At 39.5% G+C, this 26,678-nt stretch overlaps 1 protein-coding gene across 1 annotated transcript in view; it reads right to left on the bottom strand.

Annotated features, from left to right (window-relative positions):
- st6galnac3 (ST6 (alpha-N-acetyl-neuraminyl-2,3-beta-galactosyl-1,3)-N-acetylgalactosaminide alpha-2,6-sialyltransferase 3) overlaps nt 1-26,678 on the bottom strand; it is a 101,089-nt gene that overhangs the window by 51,698 nt on the left and 22,713 nt on the right. Inside the window, exons 2-3 of the mRNA XM_033650649.2 lie at nt 11,879-12,073; nt 1,459-1,868 (exon numbers count right to left, since the gene is read on the bottom strand). Coding sequence (XP_033506540.1) covers nt 1,459-1,868; nt 11,879-12,073 — 605 coding nt within the window. The remainder of the gene's footprint in view (nt 1-1,458; nt 1,869-11,878; nt 12,074-26,678) is intronic.

Here is a 26,678-nt window from a genome sequence, read left to right as displayed (position 1 = left end):
AGACTGCGTTTTGTTGTTATGAACTTTACGACATTAATAAATGTAGCTTGCATGGAAAAGCAGGGAAAATAAATCAACAACTTTTATTGTTTTAGAATTTTGAGGGTGTTGCATTGCTCTGGACTTTAAGAAAACTATTTTTCATGGCTGAGAATATAAAGAGCTGCAGTGTATTTCTGGAATCACACCATACTGTATAAGCTCAACATAATAATAATAGTCACTCAACCTCCTCTTTCTCTCTGATTAAATGAAAATATACTGTGTTACTGCTGTCTTTCAAGCTAATTTAAAAGCCGTTACCATGGACACCTAGTACCTCTCAATACGTGCAGCCAAGTTTCAGACAAACACAAATAATGACGGACAGGCACGGAAACAGACAGGGAGAAACCTCTCAGAGCTCGTCACATATTCATTAGATGGGGCTCATTGTTCACACCTCGAATTTCTGTCTCTGTTACCAATCAGTAATGATTGAAGCGCTGCATCACTCCCAGGAGCATTATGTGCTGTAATGAGATTCTTCTCTCCAAGCATACCTCCCTAATCCCACGTCTCTATCTGTGTGTCGTGGGCCTCAGCTGAGCCAGGCTGAACATGGACGCTCTACATGAAATTCAGTGTTAACCCTGCCATCCTGAATAAGAGCAAGACAATGGAGCTGGAATGGACTGGATGCTACGCCTATTACCGAACATGTTAATCCTCTTAAGAAGTTAAGAGAGGTCTTGATGACATGAGGGAGAGGCAGGAGTGTAGAGCTCTGTGGAAATGAGCAGAGGCTGGTCTGAGAAATGAGGTTCGTCTTAAACAATAGCGAGCCTGGAGCCTGGTTGCTATAGTCATTAACCTACAATTCTCTATAGGGAGTTGATAGAGAAAGGAAATGCTAGGTGGGTCTGTCTTAAAAAAACACAGTGAAATTTTAGCATATGTTGTTGCCAAATGCCTCCAACAAACACATTCTCTCTCCAACTTTCCAGGTTACTGATCTGTAGCTTGAATAATTTTGGTTTTTCCTAATTCAAAATGCGCCAAAATGCTGTCAGAGAAGTTGTGAGACTAGATGCAACTAGAGTGTTTAGAAAGACTGCCAGAATCATGCTACCTCATTAACCGAATTTTCCCCAGACCGGCATTTGGCTGATGTCTATAACCCAGGCTGTGCATGCTTCTGAGGCTCCCCATAAAAGCTTTTCTTTAGAAAATGGCCTCCAGTGCCGTGTTGAGTGTCTTCAGAGGGAAAGTTAAGTAACTCACTTTGATAAGGCTTCATGAAAGGGAGGATTTGAGACAAGGAAAGCACAGAGCGTTGCGCACACCATCCGCATCGATAAGGTCGATATTATAGCAGCGAGCAGAACAGTGGATGTCAAAGTACTGAGCGGTAAATCTGTCAGAGAGAAAAATTGGAGGTCTGCTGTGGAATGTAATGATGCCAAAAAATGGACTCACCTGTCCTTTCCCGTCTCCTTCTTGAAAATCATGTCGCAGTAGTTCATCCTGTCCTCTGTGGTGACATAGATGCGTGCATGAGGGTAGTTCTCAGCTGCCTGTCGCAGCATGTTATACACGATGCCCTTCCCGTCCTTCCTCATGTTTCGTAGTGGCCCCCACACAACGTAGACGGTGTCGTTGCCCTGGCCGAAGAAGTACTGGGGCTTCTGCAGGAGCAGGGGGACGCTGGTGTGTGAGACGACTCTGAGCGTGGTCCGCTGGCCCACGTCATGTTCAAAGCCCCGTGTGGGAGCGTTGTTCATCCGCCAGATGCAGGGAGAGCGGTCGATCTGTGGGCCGGCAGCCTGGCCCAACATCTGACCAGAGCTGGACACGATGCTGCAGAGCTCGCAGTGCAGCTTCAGAGGCTGGAGGAGAAGAAGCAAGTCAGCTACAGCAGTTCATCACTATTATATAACTGCTTCAATTTAGACAAGTCTGAGTTTCTCAAGGTAAGTCTCAAGTCAAGTTTAACACTAATGGCAACAAATCAAAGACAAATGAGACAAGTGGGAGTCAAGTTTCAGTCAAACCAATCAAAAAAAAGTTCAAGTCAAGTCTCATGTCTGTTAGAGTAGGTTTTCAGTCAAGTCCAAAATCAATAAAGACATGTCAAAGTCAACCGAGACAATATAAAGTCAAGTAACAGGTCATTTGAGACATAACCGAGTTAAGTATCAGGCTTGTCAAAGTAAGTCTCACATCAAATTAAGAGACAAGTCCCAGTCCAAGTGTCAAGGTCTTGAAGACAAGTCCAGGCAAGGTCACGAGATCCAAGTATTTCAGGTCAGAATGATGGCCACAATAAGACACAGGCTTAACAATAACCGCTCTATTGCTGTCTTGTTTGTTTTAAACAGAGGCTACAGGTGCGACTGAGGGAGAAAATAAGCAATCTGTAACTTTTATCAACAACCAAGGCAACAATCAGCAGAGCTGCAGAACTGCTCACACAACAGAGGCACAAGAAAACTAGATAATAAGAACAGAGACCGAGGAGAAAGGAAATATATCACAGTGCAAAATACTGCAGTGCTTTATCATTTTCTTTTATAGCTCAAGAACAAGGCTTTTTAGCCTGCTTGTATACAGATAACAACATCCTCTATCATGGAGAGGCTAAAAATGCAAGAAAGTTAGTAAGGAGAAAGTGGTTGTCTTGAAAGCACCATCGGAAAACAGAATAAAGACAAGAAAATGAGAATTTAAAACTAGAAATCTTAGGTACTGTGAGGTAACCACATCTTTTCACCATCAACTATTTCATTTCCTGCAGAATTTTATGGTCATTTTGTGTTCAAGGACTAATAAAATATTTATTTTCAATTTTAAAGTGTTTGAAAAAAGTGATATATATTCTTCTTATGGTCTCCTAGGGGTGGTCAGATGGGGCCACTGCAAATCTTGGAGTGCCTCACCAAAACCAAAAGTCTCACTGAGTTTCAGGAATTTGATTATACTGTTTTAGTAGTCTATATAGGCTAGTTGAAGACTCTGTCAATACGGAGAGTTTAAGGTCTAGTTTGTGGGATCTAGTGGCATCTGGTGGTGAGGTTGCACCACTGAAACTTCTCCTGTGTGCCAAATGTGTAGTAAAATGGTGGCAGACGCAAAAACACAAATTGCCCTATCTAGAACCAGTGGTTGGTTTGTCCATCCTGGGCTACTGTAGAACAACATGGTGGACTCTCTAGAAGAGGACCTGCCTTAATGTAGATATAAGCAACTCATTCTAAGGTAACAAAAAACTGTTATGTCCCTACATCCACACACTGGAGTCACACACTGATATGCTTTTGTTTCTTATTGTGCAGTTAATACAACCAATTATCTGCTGTGCATAGACACAGCCCAAAAAAATGAGTGTGCCACAGCATCTTGAGGACAGTAATGCTGGCCTCCAATTATTTTTGCCAGTGGGAGGGCCAGCAATTCTACCTAGGAAACCATGTCCCCCCCAGGCCCCTCATGGAGACTCTACTGGGACGAAGACTGCTGAAATAAACTAGAGACAGTTCTGAAATATGTCTGACTCTTGTCTTCTAATTTAACATAGATTTAATTGGGTTATTTTAAACCTCTGAGTGAGATTTTCTCCTAAAATATACTGCATCTAATATTGTTTAATTTTCATCTCATTATGTTACAGTTTGTGATATACTTAATATAAATGCAATAATCATAGTAAAGTGATGTTTTGGCAAGGGGCTTGTGTGATCCGAACATAAAATAAAATACATTTGGTAATCATTTATAAAAATACATATATTCATCAGGGTTTTACAGCCCACTGTCATTTTCATTTATTCCCCAAGATTAATGTCACTGTGCCCAGAACTAACATTGATTAAGTTAATTGAATGTGGGACCTCAGAGGTTACAACAGAGTCTTACTGCGGCAATGCAGAACGGGGAAGCGAGGGAGTTGCGTCATTTATCTTACTGTATATTTTTTATATATCTTATTATACTTTACTGGAGCGGGGGGGGGGATTTGTAATGAATCTTCAATAATGGCTCTTAGCTACGCTTTGCCAAGAGAGGAAGAAAGCTCTCTGTGAATCTGAAATGGGAGATTTACCTAATTGAAGCTAATATGCTTGGTTTGTTTTGATGAGATTAAACTTACTTAAGTGAATGAATGCAAGAGAAAGTTAAAAAGAAAGAGCGTTGTGTCATGACTAAGCCTCGTTTGATCGTTTGCTTAATGGAGAATAACTGTTATGCCACTGGTTTGAATATAAATTGCATTTGTGCTGCGTTCTGGCCGACGAACGTAAAACTCTCTCTTGCATGTTCTGCGTTTAATCAACAAACAACCGAGTTTCAGTGTGCAAACAGATCCCACAAGACAATCTAGTAAATTCTATTACGACTACTTGGCTTATCAGCAAACATATGACTCAGTGTTGTGCATACAGAAGATCAACTGCTTAAAATGATACAAAAACAGTGTTGATCTCCTTTCTTAAGAGACATAAATTTGTGAGTGAACTACTCCAACAGAGCTGCCTGATATTTCCTTTCCTCTCATGTATGGATTCAGTCATGGGTTAAGAAATGATCACTGGACCTAGGCTGGTAGCTCTCCATTTACTGGGTGGTTGAGACACACATCACCGAAGCCTTGAGCTGTCAGCAGCTCGTCCATCATCACCCGCTGCCCTCAGCTCAGCTCATAACTCCATCACGCCTCTCAGCACACACAGATTGGTTGAAGTCTGTGGGGAACACTAGCTGGCTAACTGCATGCCAGACACATGGGTCTACGACTGGAAACCTACTGTTGAGGAGCCCCTCAGCAAAGTATTTAACACAGCAGAGCTACTCAGTGAAGACTGGGGTTCTACATTTATCAAGAAAAACAAGTGATGGATTTTCTGCATTAATTAGGCTTAATTTAAAAATAAAAACGGGCATCTGAGTAGTTTATAGTCACAAAAATAAAAACATAATTGGCTTCCCATGGACATTAATCACATTTATATGCATTAACGGAGTGTATAAAACAAAAACAAAAAACCCTAGTGGGATATTTTTATTTAGTACACAGGACTGGAAACTAGCTCCCAACAAATCGTCGAACATTACATCCTGTAAATCAATAAAATGTTATGGCCTCTTCATCCTCTCAGCTGTGATTCATGTTTCAGTTTCATGTTCATGATGGGGCTGTTTCAGCGTGCCATGCAGTAATCGCAAACAGAGTGCGCTTTTATAATCCCAATAATTTTGGCACTCTCTGATAAGTATAAAATCTCCTCAAAGCCTCAGATTTTAATGCATGAGTGTGTCAAAAATAAAGTGGGTTATTTAAAACGAAAAAAATAAATAAATAAAATAAAAACAGGCTTAATACCGGGAACTCGGTCATCATTAAATTATAGCACTGGGGTGTGAACTTAACCTTGACGTTCATTAAAATGCTCTAAACACGATTAATTAATAAGCAATAATTGTTACACTAAGGTGCCAAGTCCCAGTGTAAGATGCCTCTACGGCACTTAAAAATTCATTGATTAGCTGAAGCCGTCTGCATGGAAATAACTGAGTAATTCCAAATGTTCCTCTGAGGGCACGCACATTATACTGAGGACCCACTGGAGGAAAGTAACTGAGCACCTTTACTCAAATACTGCACACTTTAAGGTACTTGTAATTTTTTTTTCTGTATTTCCACTTTGTGTTAATTACTTTATTATACTTCTGATCTACTACAATTCAGAGGCAAACAATGAAAGTTTTTACTCTTCTATATTAGTGTTGCATGATAGACTGGTACCAACGGTAGACCATGGTACTTAAACACCACGGTACATATGATACCATAATGTTGGAGTACCGTAGTACTACGGTACCTCAGGTACCACTACTGTGGGATAAGTTCAAAGTCCAATCACAAGAGGGTGAGTGTCCATGTGCCGTCCAATAATGGAGGCTCCGCCGTATTTGACAGGAATACGGCGGAGCCTCCGTTATTGGAGGCCATAGTGCTCCGCGGTGCAAGATAATGGCTTATAGGCGACGGAGAAGTCCTGCTCCACGTCCAAAACTTTCCTCTTTGTTTGTGTCGTGACTGCCCAGAAATACCTGAACAACCGAGCCGTGGCGGCACACAGGTATGTGATGTGTCAGAGGAGAAACGAGCCATTCACATTTCTCTCTTTGTGGCAGGTAACGGTCCACAAACCTCACCGCACTTTAGGGACTGTTCTTAACTTATGAGAGGAGGAGGGTGGCTGGTTGATTTTTATTTTATTTATTTATTTTATTTTGATCCCCCCTATGTTAATCACTTATTGATGCTGTTTTTTTAAGTATGAATACGTCAGTAAGTAATTTATTCCATTGAAATATCAGTGATGTATTACAGAAAAGTGATTTATCTTTTTATAAATGAAAAAAGGCACATCTGCCTCATTTTTGCTGTGGTATCGTGATACTACTCAGAACTGTGGTACTTTCACTGGTATTGTACGATGGCTCCCAATTTTGGTACCGTGACAACATTAATCTATGTTTGATACCTTTAGTTACACAGCAGATTCAGATTAAAAATACAAAACGTAATCAACAAATATACATTATGATGTATTATTTTAGATTTTTAGATTGAGAATGATACAAGACATGATGATGAATTCAAAAGTTACCCAGCTGCAACATTAAAATGATGAAGACATTAATGCCTCAGTAACTTTGAATCCAATAAAATATTTAGAATTCTTGAGATGCACTCTGCATAATGAGTACTTTTACTTTTGATGCCAATACTTTCGTAATTTTACTTGTAACAGAGTTTTACTACACTATGGTATTACCTACTACCTTACTTCAGTAGTAAAAATGCGAGTTAGGCCAGAAATAGTAGCATTTTGTTTTGTATTATTGTCATTTTAAGACCATCTTTTGCTACTCATGAAATGATAAAAGCGTAATAATGCAAGTAGACCCTTTGAGAGACCAATGAACTTTGATTTGAGCAGAAATGACAAAAAAACATGTCTCTGATAAAATGCTTAGGCGCTCCGTGAAAGTCTTAAAATGGTCGGGGGAAACCCTGCTGTTTCTGTTTATGTTCGCTAAAATGTTGGTGCAACTCTTTTGGAAACAAACGCACATGTAAAACCAATATTATATGATATGATATATGATATATGATTATATGATATATCGGCATGAGATCATTTATTTCTGCTGACCTTGATAAGTTGATAAAGAAAGTTTTTAACCATGCTATTAGCATAGCTTTAGGTAGGGCAATGCCAGTTGGTCCACCACTTTGGTTGAGAGTGAAATATCATCCACCTTTCATTAGTTAAAGATTTCAATTTGTTTAGTACTTTGGTTTATGACCAATGACCTGGAAAAATTGGACATTCTCATCACCCTCAGCTGTTATTGCTAATTAGCAAATGTTAGCATGCTAACATGCTTAACAAAAATTTGAACATGGTAAACATTGCCTGCTAAAAATCAGCATGTTAGCATGCACATTAGCATTTAGCTCAGTGTCAGCTGGTACAGAAACAAACTAATAATATGATCTATTATTATTAATATTATTATTTAGTATCTATCATTATTATTATTATTATTATTTTATTATTATTATTATTATTATTATTATTATTAGTAGTAGTAGTAGTTGTTGTAGTAACAATATAGTTTAGAGAACAAAACACAATGTGCAGTTCTACTCCTTGATCTAACGGAGCTCTCTGCTTTCGGTTTTGACCATGGCAGCTGCCTGTATTTTCAGAATTATCTCTCTGACAGGTCCTAGTGTGTCAGGTTTGGTAATTATTAGTCCTTTTTTCTCCCCATTACAAAGGGAACTCCTCGGGGTTCCTCCACATTATGCATGTGTAATTTCCATTTTTACGCAGACAACACTGTCCTTTATTCTTGTGCAGACTCTTTTTATGAAGCCACTCTATTATACAGCTATCATTTAACTTCCATCAAAGACACTTCCATAATCTGAAACTGGTCCTAAACTGCAGAAAGACAAAATGGATTTTGTTTTCAAATGCAAGAAATATTGACTACAGTAGTTCTGAAATGAGTTCTGCTAATAATACCATTATAGAGAAGAATGAACGAGAGGAATGTTGGTAGCCACTGTACCCACTCACAGACATAGCTCAAACTGCAGGTGCCAAAAATTTGTACAGAACTAGGAAAATCTACCTTTTCTCACTGTGCCCCACATACTTGGAATATGCTTCAACAAAACTTTAAGATGACTTCATTAACAGCACTGAGAGAATTTCAAGGTTAAATTGCTAACCATTTGACTATAACTGTCATGTTTTTAGATCTTGCTTGTTTATTTGGCTTTACATTGAAAAAATTGGGCTGTACACGAATCAGATTTGGCTGTTTAATAAAAATATTCGATGATTCAGTTTTTTTTTTTCCGGGGCTCAGCAGGGCATTCAGTCAAACAGTGGCATGTTATATAATTAACTAATGATGCTAACGACAGATCAGATGTATGCAACAACATTTTTTGACTACGTTAGATAACAGACAAAAGCCAGAGACTGTGTCTATTAAGTATCTGTGAGCTTCACTGAATACAAGCAGAAGAGAGGAGAAAGTGTGATCTCAAACCCTTACGGTGGGCCACTGCATCACGTCTGAAGCTATCAAAGAGCAGTGTGATAGTCAGGAGCGCTCACTCTGCAGCAAAATTGTGTGACTAAAGCCATGTATTCTTCTTGTATTGCTATTTGTTTAAAGATGTGTTTGATGTATGTACCTCGGCACCATTAAAAATGAAGGTTCTCACTCAATGTGTTTTCTGAGGCCTTGAATAAAATAAATGATGATGATGATTAAAATAATAATGTGATTCATGAAGAAATCCAAAAACAGAAGCAATTTTTTCTCCATGTTGGTTGCTGTGTACATTTTAAAGGGCCTGAATTTAAAAAAAACAGGTCTAAAAGAAAATATTGAGTTTCTGTCTTCATCTGTGATAGACCAGGGGCATGAATGTAAAGTGCCACAAGACAAATGTTTTCTATTTCTCCTGAAAAGCAGAGCGGGAGCGATTTATCACACCTGGAGGCAGACTCAATCAAATGAGGAAAATAAGGCAGACCATTCCCATGCTACCAGGTTATGCATTATACATGGTTGCAGGAGGTTTATAACACCTCAAATGACACCTCCCTGTGGATCATGTAAGATTGCCTTACTGTCCGGGGAGAAGTACTACGGCTTCTTAAGGTGTTGCTGTGTGCTTAACAGAGGCTGACAGCTCACACAGCAAGCTTTCACTCTGGACGTAATCGCTCACGACAACCAGCACAACAGTATCACCTTGACCAGACCTCCACTATTCTGCCCATCCTTTGTCAGAAATTGTGGTAGCATGCAGAACACTTTTGACACTCACATTCTGGCCAATCACTGCCCCTTCTGATTCTCTACAGAGAACTCAATGGTGGGGGAATTTGAGCCGAAAAGAGGTCTAATTCTGCAGAAGCTGCCAGTCTTTCCAGTGATTTGCATAAATCTCCATGGGGAGAGGGCAGTGATTTAAGCAGGCTTGTCTGAAGGCAGAAGGAGGTGCAGACGTAGAGATTGGTGTAAGACGTGATTGCCTCTGGGCCCATGTTGTGCGGATGAAGCTCTCCGGAGGCAGAGGGTGACGCTCTGCATTAATCTGCCAATATCAGCCCGCTGAATATAAGGCATCCACTTCTCATTAAGGGCCAACGCATCCATCGCAACTCCAAATCTAGATGTATTGCAGCCCAAACTGAAAGCACAATCCTCATTCCCTGTCAGACAGAAACGCTGCATGCATCTCTGCGAGCAAAATATACGATTTTCCTGCGTGACTACCCAATATCCAGTGATATGAGCACAATTTCAGCTTGTCGCTGCTTGCCTCCCCAAACAACAAACACACAGCTTGGTTTTTACATTTTGATGTGGTGGGAATTAAAAGGCTTTGATATTTCAATTTCCATAAATTGTGCAGGGAATATACAGCACAGAGCTGTTTGAAGGCAGAAGAATAGGATCATGGACATGGGTGTTTGGAATTACAAAGAAATAATGCACACAAGAGACATCAAACAGGCGTTTTCAGATCCATCACAGACAACCTGATATAATGAATTAAGAAAATCCTCAAGGAGGTGCTGTGCTGTTTGCATGAGTGCATTTGAATACACCTTCATTATCGAGGTGAGGCTATGTGATGGCAGGTTAATGTTCACAGAGGGTTGTAGAATATGAATGCACCATACGAGAATCTGTACATGACATTGTGACACTCACACTGTGATATGACTAGTGCATAATGGTTTATTGTAAAATATTTAATGTTAATGCTGTGAGTGATGTAATGAAACTGTCACTTTGTATTTTACAAATGGACGTTTCTCACAGTTTGCCTTGACTACTGAAATATTACCACCATTATTCGTCATCTGTTATGGGCTTTTTATGCGTTCAAAGCTATAGTTAGTAACTTTTGCAAAAAATAACTTTCGTCATATTTGTTGAAACTGTCACTATATTCACACAGCACTAAATAAGACAGATAATCTTGGAAAAACATCATATTCCTTGGCTGACTCTATCGCCTTGTAGCACTTCTAATGGCCTGACCTTATGTGAACGAAAAACAATCAATCACAGCTGAGGAGTCTCAAATGCAGCTCTCAATCATGTCAATCACTGCTCGTGAACTGTGGTCAAACTGTCAAACTAGGCAGCGCTCATTAAATATAAATCAAGATTCTGTTACTGACTTCTCCTCTCAAATGTTTTCAGAAACATGTTTTCGTGTACTCTTTAGCTGTAAAATTAGAAAGTTGGTCCGGCTGATGAGCAGTGCTTGGTAGTTGGGTTGACAGTGTCCAACATGGCGGCAAGGTCACAAACTTTCTCATTTTACAGCTAAACAGTACACTAAAATATGTTTCTGAAAACATTTGCCAGTTACACAATCTTGATTCATATTTCATCAGCGCTGCCTAGTTTGACAGTTTGACCGTAGTTTACAAACAGTGACTGACATGATTGACAGCTGCTTAAGAGACTCTTGGGCTCTGATTGGCTGGTTTTGGTGTGCTGCTGTAGATTCTGGCAAATGCCATTAGAGGCTGTAGAAAGAGGAGGATGTTTTTCACAGACTATCTGTCTTGTGTACTTCTTTCAGGATGTAGAGACAGTTTCAGCAAATATGACAAAAAGTTATTTTTGTAAAAGTTACCCACTGAAGCTTTAAACCTGAATTAATTTACTTTTTGGCCACTGGGGTGCAACACAACAAGCTGTACCTCACTGACATATCATCTATCACCTTATTAAGTCGATGTGGTGAGCAAACACTTGCTATTAAAACATGCAGCAGAGACACAGTGCTACATTATTGGTCATTTGGAGATGTTTCTGGCCATCTGATGAATATAAGCCCAATGTCCACTCTGCTTTAGCTCTGTTTTGTTCTTCAACAGCTCCACTTCTTCTCTGCTAAATGCTCCACTATATTGTGTCATTCAGTGCTAAACAGGCAGTATACACAACTTTGCGAATCCAAGGACAGTGAAGGTGACCTGCCCTACTCTCGCTATGATTAGAAGCGGCCATCCCATCACCATCCTAGAAAATTCACGTAGTGTATAAAGCAACTTTAACTTAACCAGTTTAAGCAGACATTATTTGCATTCACAGCAAGAAAGGCAGCAAGATGCTACCCAAAGCAATGGGACTTAATAGCAGCTTATAGCAAGTCGAGTCAAACATCTGCATACACGACTAAAAATATGACATTGAATGAATAAACTTGCTGTTTCTGAGTGTGCCTACTCGTCAGTGTTTGTGTGTTTTGTCCACTTGTGTCCCTCACCTCCTGTTTGGGGATGCTGACATAGCCTAGGTGAGGCTTGAAGGCCTTGTACGGCTGCTTGGAGAACATCCAGTGGCTGCTGAACGTCTGTCCGAACACTGGCTGCAGGAGGAAGTAGGGCTTCTCCGAGTAGTTCACCACGACCACGAAGAGCGACACCGCCACAATCAGACTGGTGGCGATCAACGACTTCCTCTGTAGAGAGAAAGGGAGTGAGCTCATGACAAGTCTGATAAATGCAGCAATGTTGTTCTAAAATTGAACGTTTAATCAAAATTATTTATTGGCAGTAGTTTAATAGCTTGAATTAAAGAGTAAATAAAAAAGTAGAGGCTTTCCAGCTCCATCATAAATCTGCGAGCGGTCACATCAGATAAATACATAACACTGAATATACAATGAGGAGGCAAATATAGTGTATATGAATAAAAAATACTGTATAATAACAATAAATATATCCTATTACAGTAAAATATATACAATATAACAACCAGGCAAGAAAAAGGATGATTGAGGAGCATTGTTGCATACGTGGTACATAATATATAATAATGCTAAAATATAACGCTCATTTTGCACATAACTGTCATTAGATTTGTTCCTAAATGTATCATACATACAGCATTACACTGTGCTTTTGGGCTTCAAGGAAATATCAACTTGCATCTTTAACTTTTAGCACTGCAGAGCCAAAAGAAGGGAGCAACTTCATCTGACAGTGATGCAAGTCTTTCAGTAAAATTCAACATACCGTAAAACTGTAAAACCAGACACTTGATTTGATTTGATTCTTTTAACTTCGCAATACATCCAAAAGTTTATACATCTCTAACTGAAGTATTTCAGTTTCAATCCTCATCACCAAACTGCAGAAATAACTGAGATTTTTGTACAGTTTCTCTTTGTATTGTAGGAAAAGTGGAAGCAGTCTCCTATCAGCTCCAGATTATGATGCTATAATCTATGGACATGCTGCTGCTTCTACGTTCAAATCCCCAGACTCAGTTTATCATTCTGTCCTCAGATTCATTAACGGAGATCCCTATGACACATACCATTGCATCCTGCTGCATAACAAAGATGGCTGGTCCTCTCTGGCACAAAGGCGTGATAAACACTTGTTTCTCTTCATAAAATAATTCCCCTATTGGACATGATGAAAATGTCCTGTGCCAATCAGGTCAACCTCTGTGACTTAACATTAAGTGTGTAACTTTACGTTAAGTACATAGCGTCATTCATGGGGCACTAATTCACAGGCTATGCTGCTTTAATGTATCAACTCTCCATCAGAGAATCATCTGCATGTGTCACATACACTTTCAAGAATGAGCTGAATTTTTTTTTTAAATTTTAGAATTAGGCAATTTATTAGTTTATCATTCTGAAATAGAGCAAACCAACAGGCACGCAGCAGCATGTAACTGATCAGTTTTAGCTGCACAAATGCACACTGAGTGGTCAAATCTCTCACCATGGCGATGAGAAGCTGTTTGACTGACATATGCAGACTAGTTTGTGTTTAGGTATAAATGTACAGACATAAAGGTAAGAATATATGTTAACTGCGTCAGCATGAAGTATGTTAGTGTGAAAAAGAACATCCTCCTGAGTAAAATCCCTTACAGATAAATAAAGACTCATAAAAGTGCATCTTCCCTGAGTCACTTTGATATGGTCTGACCAACAAAACAAAAAGAAAAGAGCTCTCTTACACTAAGAACACATTTCTCAAGTAGTGAGGCGGCTTAATAACATATAAAGGAAAATAAGTGTTACATTCAATCATTATGTTTTTGATTCAACACAGATGACTCACAGTAACCTCTTCCCATCACTTCATACTTACTGAGTATGAAAAGATCTCTATGAAGTACTCATTCGTCTTCCAAGATAGTCAATTTGCGAAGATTAACACTTAATATCTACTAAATGCCACATCATTTCTACTTTTCTTACTCCTTCTAATGTGACTGGCAAACCATAACTGAGAATAGCTGAGATGGGAAGTAGTTATCACTTTTTCAGCCATGTCGGTCCACCACCTTGATCCACACTAAAATATCTTGACATTTTTTCTTTAAAATTTTTATGTTACCTTGATGAGTCTATTGAGAATCAATTCTTATTTATAATGATGACCTTGCCAAGAGGCAGTGACCGGAGGCAAGTTGATATAAGGCTTTAAAGATCCAGTGTGTGGGATTTAGTTGGATATACTGGCAGGAATAGTGTATATATCTGTATATATATAAGTTGTCATTATTTAAGTGTTTTTGTACCCTTAGAATGAGCTGTCTATATCTATATATGGAGCATGACTTTGTGTTTTCAAGGATAGTGAAGGCATGACCCAACCTACTGTCCTTGTGACTGGTGAATACTGATTGCCTTTGTTGGTTAGGTTTAGACAAGAGGAGCGAGATTGGATAGGGTTAGGTTAAGAATGTCGAGGTAAGTCAATCAGGGGCAGAGTAAGGCAGACTATTGCAGGTCTTTTCTACGCTATCCTATAAAATGCAAATTTGCGTACGGAGCGGGTCCTGTTTCATGGAGTCCACCACGTTGTTTCTAAAGTAGCCCTGAATGGACAAACCAAACTCTGGCTCTAAATAGGGTCATTTATGTTTTTGCATCACCATCCTAGAAGTTTCAGTTCTGCAGCCTCACCACTAAATGCCATTAAATCGTAAACACTAGACCTTTAAAACATAGACAAAGCTAAGTAATAAAAACAACATAAGGCGAAATGAAGACATCACAACATATACAACAACAGAGGTCTATATACTGTGTACCAGAGAAGCAAATTCCAAAACAGGTGCAAACTATCTCTTGTAATGAGTTATTAAAAGACGGTAACGCAATGAAGGTGTTGAATTGAAGCATTTCTTGCAACTCGTTCCAGTCGCTCAGAGCAGCAAACTGGAATGAGTGACAGCCCAAGAAGGTGTGGCCTTACAGAATTACCATACATGAATTTATTACTATTGGATTGATTGCCATGAAATCTTCGTACAGACAAATCCCAGGCAAATCAGGCAAATCCCACTGTCTTTGGTGATTCTCTGACTTTTCATATAGTGCCACCAGCAGGTCAACATTTGTGATTCAAAGTGAAATATCTTGAGAACTAAAGGATGGCTTGCCATGAATATTTGCTACAGATATTCATGGTCCCAAGAGAATAAAGTCAGCTGACTTGAGATCCACTGACCGGTCAAGGTTTGTTACTTATTCATCTAAATGTCTCAACACCTCCTTCATGGATTAGCTCAAATAATACAGACATTTATGGTTCCTAGATAATTTAGTCTAACTTTTTTATTTAGCACCATCATAAGGTCATTTTTTAAATGACTTCACTGATTTGGTTTCTGGGCAAATACTTGCAAAACTAATGACATTCCTATTAACATCAGCTGTACTTAATTTTTATGCATATTAAGAGATGGTGAACATGGTTAACTCTATACCTGCTAAACATCAGCATGTTAGCACTGACACTGTCAGCTTGTTACCATGCTGATGTTAGCATTTGGTTCAAAGTACAGCCTCACAGAGCCACTAGAATGGCTGTAGGTTATTTGTCTTGTTTTATCAGTCAGAGGATTAGAGTGTGACTTAGAGACTGTGCACAAACATTGCAATCTTTGTTCCTATTACAGCATGGCTCCCAAGAAAGCAACAGCTGGGCATCATTGTTTCATACATTGCAAAACAGCAAAAGGCTGGTCTGGAGGTAAGAGGTATTATGGCTTGGCAGAAAGAGCTGAGAGTGATGAATAATGGATAAGAGATGGAGGACGAGGAAAGGTCTCAAAGAGGAGAAGCTATTGGCAGGGCAGAGCTGGAGATCAATGCACAGCAAAGAGAAAGAATCAGACAAAGATGAAAAAAATCTGCGGTGTACTACGACATCTCGGAGCCTGAGGTGATGATAGATTTCGGCAGAGTCAGAGACTTTTTTTATTTCTTTCTTTCCAGGAAGCTTCAATAACGTGCTGCTAATCTAACAGACAACACCGGTGGGAAACTCTGGATTTTTAGGAAGGTGGTGTTTTGCAGATCCTTTGAAGTTATCTGATGGTGAGAAGATTGGATGTAGCGTGCTGTAATGGTGAAGCCCCCACAGCCAAAGTGCCTGCACCACCACGCGCTCTGATCTGCAACATCAAACATCCCAAGGGAGGCGCCGGAGGCTTCGCTGCTCAGAGACGAGATCAAACATGTGAGGGTAGGGGTGTGTGGATGAAAAAAATGGTGACCATTTGCTGCCCTGACAAGCCGCATTTTAGCGATTGCATGTATGTTGCATCACGCATCATTTCATGGCATTACCGCCCACCTTTGATCACAAACAGAGGGGTTCCAACTTTGATCTTGTATGAAACAGCACAAAGAGGACAAATAAGAAATACTCAATATACTTAAGTATTTTACAAAATAATACACATTGCTTTCCTCAAAGGACAGTCCGTCTATTCTGTGTCATCCCAAAAGAAAAAAAATGGAAGGTCGTTTTCTGAAAATGTTCTGTAATAGCTAGTCATCAGGAGTCCATTATGGAGCATGAAACCATTCCCTCATAAAGTAAAAGGGTTCTTCAGAAGGGGGGAAATAAAGAAACAACCCTCGGCTCAGTCTGCAGCGCTGCAACATCCATCTGTTCTCATGAGGACAGAAAATTTCCTTGTCTCCTTCAACCTCAATCTGGCCACAAATCACAGGGGAAATGATGTGTCAAAGTCTGGAGGCGATTGGACGGCTCGGCGTGGGCGTAGCGGGGCGCTGAACCTCCACTAGCTCGAGTGCGAGACTCACGACTCCTCTCCTCGTTCGCTCATCCATCAGGGCGATCATGAGTTGGCCTGTTGAGCTGTTTGACAGAGAGGCTGAAAGGCTTGACATCGAGGAAGGAGTACAGTAGGGGAGTTGGGGAGCACCAGCCAAAATGGGCACCATTAACACCAGCAGTGAGGCAGCAGCACGGCTATAAAATTTCAACATTAAAGCTTTCGGTCAGCACTGAAACATTTTGCATGAGGAATATGACTCTGTATGCAGCTGCAATGACCTTGTTTGCGACCATCAAATCAGACAATGATGGTCATTAACTGCAGTGCCACTTATGGTTGTAGCTAGAGGATGTTTCATTTAACACATCCCTACCGAAAGCTTTGGGGTTATTTTTAAAGGTGCTAAAACCTACTCTGAGGTGGTATTGATCTCGGTTCACAGACAGACTGTGTGGGATCATTGGGACCCGAGACACGAGAGAGCCATAATCTTCCACCAGGCTCTCCTGCAGTGAGCATGTGTGACCAGATTACATATAGGAGGAAAACTGGCAGAAAGTTATGGAATCATCAGTTGTGCAGAAACTGAGAAATAGCAAGTGGTGGATATACAGTCTCATCATCTTCAATGTGAGCTGATGTGGTGAACTTGTTAGCAAACAGTTGCTTACATACACATCCATTAGTTACAGAGCAATGCGATCATTCATTTGGAGTCGTGTTTGTGTCAACCTGATGAATGTACGTTAAACCCACATTGTTGCTAAGGTTCTTTCAATCACAACAACAATAGACAGACTTTGATGACATCATGAAGGAGAGGTGTGGACTCAAGTCACATGACATGGACTCGTATCACAAATTAAATTACTTTAGACTCGATAAAAAACAAAAAAGACTTGCAACTTGACATTGACTTAAACACCAATTACTCATGACTTCACTTGGACTTGAGCCTTTTCACTTGAAAACACTCGATACCTTTCCCCAAGCCCAGAGATTTAAAAAAAGCATGCTAGGCTATTTAAAAAGTGTGCTACAAATAAATTATTTTGCATTCATCTCCTGAATCAACTAACATTAACACTATTAATTTCCAACATGTCGACATTTAATTCCCCAGATCCACTTTATTTGAAACAATCTGACAGCATCAATTAAGTGGCAGGCGAGGACCATGAAGAACTAACATTATGTTACCGAGTAACAGTTGGGAAAAATTATACCAAAGATAATTTCGTTTGTGTAATAAACTACATCGTGTCAGTAAAAAGTGAAAAGCAGTATGCAAAACATGCAGTTCGAAAATTACAAACGGAGATGATACAACTTCCAATTTGGTTTGACATTTGAAGATGCATGAAGAATACTAAGTCGAGGTCAAACTCGAAAATCAACGTTTAGGACTTTGGATTTGACTTGAGACTTTTCAGTTTTAACCTTAGGACTAACCTTCAGTTAGTGCCCTGCAGCAACTTCAGCAAACCTTCTGTTGCTGCCATTACACAGGTTAGACCTAGTGCTGCACTGGCCAACAGCCCACTGTAAACCCCTAGATTGGGTTTGTGCTGGCTGAGTTCAAGTTGCTACAGCTGAACTATGAGTCTGTGTCCGGAGTTGAGGCCTGCTCTCCTGCCGGCAAAATAGTCTACTTAGTGGGAAGTGAGGCAAGGGACCATGGGGTGCGCTAGCTAGCTCATCTAATTAAGCCTCTCTCATAGCTTGTCCTATTTGTGGTCTGATAAATACAGCCATTGACAGATGACCAAATGACACGTGTTTTGAATAAAATTACAGATTTCTCTGGATGTGAACTTTGTTGGAAACATTTGGGATAATGTAAGTACACAACTCAAAAAATATATGATAGGTATAATTGTTTTAGAAATTTGAATATGGTAATGTTACATAATCTTTAAATATTCACTCTCTTTTAGCTCTGTTTTGGTGTCTGCTAAATTCTGAGAGACTTTTTAGACTGTTATTATGAATGTATCCATTACAGCCACTTTAAGGAACACTTTCAATTTTTACAGTGTGGTAACTTTAACTTAAGTAAACTACCTGGATACTTTTTCTACCACTGGCAATAATATATTCAGTATGAGGAGCTGACTGCTCAGTGTTTGGTATCTACAGGTGAAAATAAATATCTAAAGTTTCTTTATCAATCACTGCAGCATTCCCCCGACTTAACGTACACTGAAAAGGCAATACATTTTCAAATTACAAAATAATAAACAAGAAGCGCCCTACCCACTTGTGTGATGAATGAAAACTCGAAGCACATTAGCTGTTTATTTCCCATACATATTGTGCAATCAAAATTTCACCTCCATCAGGCTCTATCTGGGCATGAAGAGAATACAATTTCCCATAAAGACTAACGCTCCAGCTCAGTAAACAACAGGACCACACTGTACTTCAATCCAAAAAGCTAATCGCGATGGGTATTGAAATAATGAGAGGCTCAACCTGAAGAAAATGGCTCATGAAAAAACATACCTGGTAGCTATTTTCGAGTGCCTCCTGGGCAATGGGAAAAAAAAACAAAACAAAAATAAAAACAGAAAATTACATTTGCAATGCAAAACCGCTACCTCCCTGGCACCTGATTCTTGCCACCACGGTCCAGTGAGCAGTTAAAATCCAATTTCAATTAAGGCGTTTGAGAAAATATTTACAGAGTCTTTCTCTCACTCTTTCTCCTCCTCCTCTCTTTTAAAAACCTTGGTGTTGCTCTCCGGGGGTGTGAGACAGGAGCATAAACAAAGAGCCACTTCTGAGATTACTAGTGGAGGTCCAGACGCATTACTTAATTCGTGTCATATTTCCAGCAAAGGTCTCGCTTCAAAAGTCATCCAAGTACGAGATAACAAACTATTATTTTCCCGGAGGAGGAGGAGGTCTACCCTTTGCTGCTGGGTAACACGGTCACGCACAAGTTCCCCTCCAAATTTCACCCACAGGAGCTCTGACTATCACAGGAACTGTGCAAGAGAATTTATACAATTTGTAGATGTTACTACATATATATTAGGTTTTTAACTGTATGATTAATTTCATTCAAGAGCTATTTACACAAGTTTTTTGTGTTTTCACTCATCACAGGGGCTCATTTCTGTTTCCCTTCTATTTCAGTTACAAATAGAAGTCCTGCATTCAAATCTTAATTATAAGTATAAAACATTGGCAAAATGTACTTTCAAGGGACAGAATCAAAAATACATGTTTTTCCTCTTACCTGTCAAGCTATTTATCAGTCCAGGTTGCTCTGGTGTGAATTCTTGAGTACTGTAGAGATGTCTGCCTTCTCTTGAATATAATGGAACTAGATGACACTCAGCTTGTGGTGCTCAAAGTGCCAAGAAATACAGTTTAAAGACTCAACAGCGATGTCTCTTTCCAAAAATCATGACCTGGTTACTAAAGATAATCAACAGATCCTGTTGTGAGCAGTTTCATGTAGGAAATATTTTCTTTCTTCCAAACTACATCTGCTAACCGTACCACCACACAGAGAGAAGCGCACATCTGCTGCTAGCTCACCTAGCACCACTGAGCTAGCTAACATTACAGCTCAGCCGAGGTGGACGCCAATAATGTTTACATCTTTAGCATGAGCATCTCATCCATGAATTGATGCACTCCTCCCTCTGCGCGGTGATGCGGTTTGCAAGTGTGGTTCCAGAGGAAAAAAAAAAGTTCCTACAAGAGAAAGAGACATTGCTTTTTTGGGGCACTTTGTGCACCACAAGCTGAATGCCATCTAGTGCTACTATATTGGAGAGAAGGCAGACGTCTCTATGGCCGATATCTCCAACACTTGGCAACTCACACCAAAACAATCTAGATTGATAAATAGCACTACAGGTGAGAGGAAACAATTGTATTTATGATTTGGGGGTGAACTGTCCCTTTACGTAACATAAGTCAAAGTACTATTTGCCAATTAGGCCCTTTCATAGTGTTATATACTGCATACCACTTTATAGTCTTGAGCTGTTTAATCTGCATTTCTGTCAATGACTATCCTAAAAATATATTATTCAACCTTCTTTTTTTTAATTCAAAGCAGTTGGTTTAAAATAAATATGTCTATGTCTTGTAAAGTAAGCTAATTAGTGTTGAAACATTCCTACATCACAGGCAGACTGTTTTGACTTTTCATAAGAAAATGAAACTTTTAGGACTCAATTCCAAACTAAAATCACTAGATACAGGGACATTTGTGGATTTTTTCATTTTGCATTATGTTCTGGCCATCTGGGGCCCTTCTATGTGGAGTTTGCATGTCAGCGTGGGTTTTCTCCTATTTCTCCGGCTTCCTCCCACAGACTAAAGACATGCAGGTTAGGTAATTAGTGGCTCTTAATTGCCCGTTGGTGTGAATGTGAGCTGGATGTTTGTGTGTCTCTTTGACAGTCAGGTGAACTTTCTGGGGTGTACCACACCTTTGCCCAGTGTCAGCTGGGACAGGCTCCAGCCACCCTACCCCCTGTGACCCTGAACAGGATAAATGGTTACGGATTATTAATGGATAATAATTTTTAAGATCATCATATGTTCTGTCTGAATGTTAATCTGTAAAATATGCAAAATGAATAGTAATTGCGCGTTTCAGATAAATGTAGTGGAGTAACATGCACATATGTCGTATTTTAGATATTTTGGAAAGTATTTAATATATATTATCCAAAATGTGGTGGATTAGAAGTATAAAGTGCCATAAAAAGGAAATACTCAAAATCTCAGAGCAGTACTTTAGTGCATGTAACGTATTTAATGGTAGTACATGATACATTCCACTACACTCAGTTACATCTTTCATTATTACACTGCAACAATGAACCGAAGGAAAGCTGAACTAATGCAAAGTGGTAAGCATGTCTGCATGCTGCATGCACTCAGAGGGACAGTCGAATGAATAAATGAGCTGCAGTAAAGTTCATCGCTCATCTGGGATGTATGCAGCCTGCTGGTCCCTGCAGAGCCCAGCAGAGGGGGCAGTCACCTCACACAGCTGTCATGAGGAACCCAGAGGAGACTAGAGGAGCTCCAGCTGCAGCCTCACATCTTAAAAAAAGGATCTGTGGAGCACCTCTCACTAATGCTCTGAAGAAACCCCCCCGTTTTACTGAGTTACAGTGTGTTAATCTGCCAGATCTCTTCAGCAGGACGTTTATTTAATTTCAAGGGTACCCAACAACAACAGAGCAGTCACATGCAAATACTGAGAAGTGTTTGCTCTGCAAATACAAACAATCCAGCTCATTTATTTACATTTCACTCTGCAGAGTGTTTGTCACTAGTCTGGTTAGCCAATAACATATTTCTCATAATCCATCATCTCCCACAAAAATCACTTTTGTTGTCAGTTGTTGAATTTGCATATTGGCAGATTCAGACAGCAGCAAAAGGGAGAACATTTTTAATCCAAATAACAACAGGTGAAAACTTCACCAAGCTCTGCATACTGTAACTTCTTGATGACATAATGAATTATTAAACTAAACAGAGAGTGAACCAGAATTACTGAACACTGATGTTCTGTTGTACAGTGGTGTTTTCTTTGTGTATTTAAAATTTGGTTAGTGAACAAGATCACAATATATACTGATATCGTAGTACTGTAAATTAATTATACTGTGGTAGACGATTTTAACCTTATCGCCAATTTCACTTGAAGGAAATTGTCAGTATTTTTTGACCTGAACCCTATTTTTGCACGTTTCTGTGTCTCAATGACTAATGGGAACAACAATTTTTGAAATTGGTCCAGTATTGACAGAGACCACTCCACCCGCAGCAGCAAAACGGGCAGCAATAAAATCATAACAGGTAATTGTGCACCATCAATTTACATCCATTTTAACAGTACTCCTTTTTGCCGACTGATGGGCTCAGATTGTTCTTAAGTGTCTGACGACATTACGGAAAGGAGTCCACAGAGAAATTAAGCGTTTCTTCATTACCTTTTGCTGGTCTGTTTGTTATCGTGACCAAATCTCACTCAAGGAGAAGTCTTGTGCTGAAATCTCATGAGAGAGAATATTTTAAAGAGGAAAATCAATGAAAGAGAAGTGTACGGAGGAGTTTGTTGTGTTGGGAGTATGGAAAGCGTTACTTTGTGTACCTAAAAGATTTTCAGTGTCATGGTTGAATAATCAGCTGATTTTGACAATTTGGAAAAGTCCACCACATCGAAGAACAAGACTTGTCCTTGAGCGAGACTTGGTTACACACAATAACAAACAGACAGAATCAGCAAAAGGTGAGGAAAAATGTTTCATTTCTCTGTAGGATCCTTCACGTAATGTTGTCAGACCTGTCAGCGGCAAAAACAAGCACTTTTATTGGATGTAAATTGACATCTCTTTCGCCACCCTCTCACAATACTGGACCAGTTTCAAAAATTGTTGTCTCCATTTGTCACTAAGGCAGAATAACCTGGGAAAATAGGTTAAGTTAAAAAATACCAAAGTTTTCCTTTAACTTCACCAGCCTACCAGATTTGTCCACGATGCTTCATACTAAAGTATGACAAACAAATTAGATCTACTGTAAAGAGCCAAGCTATTCTTTTTAGCAATCTGTTTAGGGATCAATTTCTATGAAAATAAGTGTTCAAACTAGCAACCACAGTGTCTGTAAAGAGGCATAAAAAATCCAAAGTAAAGTGCTTGTTTTGTTACACTTTGAGCCTGGAATAAAAAACATAAAATAAAATAAATAAAATAAAATAAAATAAAATAAAATAAAATAAAATAAAATATCTGAGAAGTGTAGATGGGAAATCGGCAATTTGGTGGAACTGCTAACAACCCACAGACAACTAGACACTTTTTGTAAGAGGTCACTTTACAATGTGTTCAATCTCACGAGTCTAACAAGTATAGTACTTGTGTAAATGAACTTAGTTATGTTGCACTACAGGGAGTGGGACATTCCTCCCTGTTGTTGCTCTTCTTTCTGTATCCCCTCATTAAAACCATTGCTTAGTGTCGTGCAGATGTTTCCCTTTGCCAGTTCAATGACAAAACATCCTGATGCTGCTGCCCTTGGTGCGTGCTACTTCCGTTGTATCACCCTTATCAGCAGTGACATATGAAAAGAAAATCCTTCAATTCAGGTCAAATGAGCACTAATCTGCTCTGTTGGCATGATACCGCTTCATTATAGTACAGAGCATCACAGAGAAACTTAATCTGGCCTAAAAAAGAATCGGTTTGCTTTTATGTGGTTGAGACTATGCGGGGGGCAACAATAAGAAGGAAACTCCCCTTTATGCATTAATTTTTCACAGCTATAAACATCAGTACTGCAAAATCCTATCTTAATCAGACAAGTGTGTGTTAATGTGTGTGTGTGTGTGTGTGTCCATGTATCTGCACACGTGTACTTGTATGCGTGACTGGAAAGCAGTCAAAACCCATTTGACTAATGCATATCTGATATCAAATGGAACATAATCCCCACAAGTATAAAGGATTAAATACTCTACAATATTCACTTCCCCTTCTGGATCCAGCAAACTTTTGGGACGAGGGGGAAAAAACAAAAAAACAGCACCATATGTTCACAGAAACAGTTTGGTGAGGCTCTATGCTCTGCTGCGTAGGCTGCTGCTCGCTCACTTGAGAAAGTGAAGAATTTGTCAGAGTGAAAAAAGAGAAATCTGCTCTTTGAGAAGCAGAGACGCTGCATATCTGTGTGAGCAGAATGAGTCTACCTGTCAAAAACAAAGCATTTTATGTATGGCTGCGAGTTATCCTGCTGCCATAGACTTTCAGCTGTGTGGAGAGACTGACATCACTCTCAATTTCTTCCTCACAGCCCTTAAAACTACTGTTTCTCCCTGGACTGGTGTCGTTGTTTCACTTGATAATAAGTCTCAGGTTGATAACACACATTTAACCCACAAAGCACTGCAGCAGTCATCAGTGTGAGACACTTTTTAATAAATAAATGCCAAACATCTGCTGGCTCCAGCTCCTCAAATAGGAGGATTAGGTTTTGGACTGTTGATCGGACAAAACACAACAACTGAAGATGCTAAATTTGCTCTAGGGAATTACAACAATCAATTGCTGATGACATCTGGTGCTTTGTAGACAAAACCATCAAGAAAATAATCATCAGATTAATTGGAATAAAAACAACAACAACCATAGTTGCAGCCATTATTATTTTAAGGCAATATGACATCTGTAGTCAGGGGATAGAGGGTGTCATATATCATACTACGGCTCTTCCAATGCCATTTTTTCTGTCCCAATACAGATCCAGAGGACTGAACTTGTGTACTGGCTGATACTGACTACCTATCCAATACAACTGTGTCAAAGAAAAAAGAAAAAGGAGGTGTCGGTAGCGTGGTGGATAGTGCCAGCTCCCCATGTACAGAGGTGATGCCTCGCTGCAGCAGTCACAGGCTCGACTCCGGCTTGCGACCATCTCTGCATGTCAACCCCCCACTCTCTCTCTCTCTCTCTCACCCCATTTCACTCTGTCCTATCATTAAAGGCAAAAAAGCCTGAAAAAATAATCTGGAAAAAAAAAAAAGAAAAAAGAAATTAACAGCCATAAATTACTGATCCTGTATGTATGTATGTATGTGAAATGGAAATCAGTTGTATGGAATGGCTCGGGTTATACTTTTTGTAAAACATGAACAAATATAAACAGAGAATAAATGCCACAGAATGTTCTTTAATCCAGTGTAAAAAGTTGCCAAATTGCTGACGTTGCTGACAGTTCTCCGTCACTGCTCTGAAACAGTAGCTGCTGGTGGCTTCACAGCGATACTTGCTTCGTAGGTTACGGTCTCAGAGCGGCGAAAGAGTATTGATTTCTGGGAAAACTGCTGTTTTATCCAAGTGTGACACCACTTTTAGGTTTATTAATAAATTATGTGGTATTGGATCGGTGCACAGAGTTGGGCACTCATCAATATCTGATCCAGCATTTTAGACAGTATCAGACACACTGCTGTTACTGGTATCTGTACTGGAACAACTCTATATCATACTGACCTCTGTGATTCATTTCAGATTTTGGGGCAACATGATGTGGTCGAATTATAATCATCAAAATATTTTAAACTGTACAAGGATAACAGGCTTCATCTGAGCAGACGAGACTGTAAACTTTAAACAGTGTTTGTAACAATGTAAAAGTGAATTTATGTTTCAATTTAAGTTTTACATTCTTAATTTGTTTAGTTTGACTTAACACAGAATCTCAGTCCTCTTTCATTGATTAAAAAAGTGACAGTTGGGGTGCCCTCTAGCTCACCTGGAAGAGCAGGTGTCCCATGTACAAAGGCTGCATTCTTGCCATAGCGACCGCGGGTTTGATTTTAACCCACATTCCTATGCTCCATGTCATCCCCACTCCCACTCCCCCTTTCAAACTATATCTGTCCTATAAAATAAAGGCACAAAAGCCCTAAAAATATCTTTAAAAAAAGACAAAGTGACAGTTAGTTACACACTACAATTAGGGAGGTTTTTTTACAGTTAATTTTGCTGAAAATTGAGCGCAGTTTAAGTTAAACACTGTCCAAGAAAAAATCTCTATACTATGAGAAATCACACTTTTCAAAAATAAAATCATACTTTAAATGCTGCTGATATGTGACACTTTGCATCGTGCATTATGAACACTACACATTATCCTACAAAACATTAAAACTCACTAAATAAAATTAACAAATAACATTTATTCACTGTGTATTCAACTTCCTGACTCAACTCCATTCACAAACACACTCACTCACAGGGTTACTCTCTGAGTGTGCAAGCAAATTTACACACACACGCATGCACGCACACACACACACACACACACACACACACTCACAAGCACACTCACACATCCAGGCTTCTCAGAATATTCCGTGTGCCAAAATAACAAACCAATGTGGACACAATCTGACAGCGCACGTGTTTGTGCTTGTGTGTGAAACAGAGAAAGAGAGAGAGCTGTTGCTGATCAGA

The sequence above is a fragment of the Epinephelus lanceolatus genome, chromosome 12, assembly GCF_041903045.1.
Source record: "Epinephelus lanceolatus isolate andai-2023 chromosome 12, ASM4190304v1, whole genome shotgun sequence".
NCBI lineage: Eukaryota > Metazoa > Chordata > Actinopteri > Perciformes > Serranidae > Epinephelus > Epinephelus lanceolatus.
Note: the sequence above shows the minus strand (reverse complement) of the source record. Positions and strands in the feature narration are given on the sequence as shown.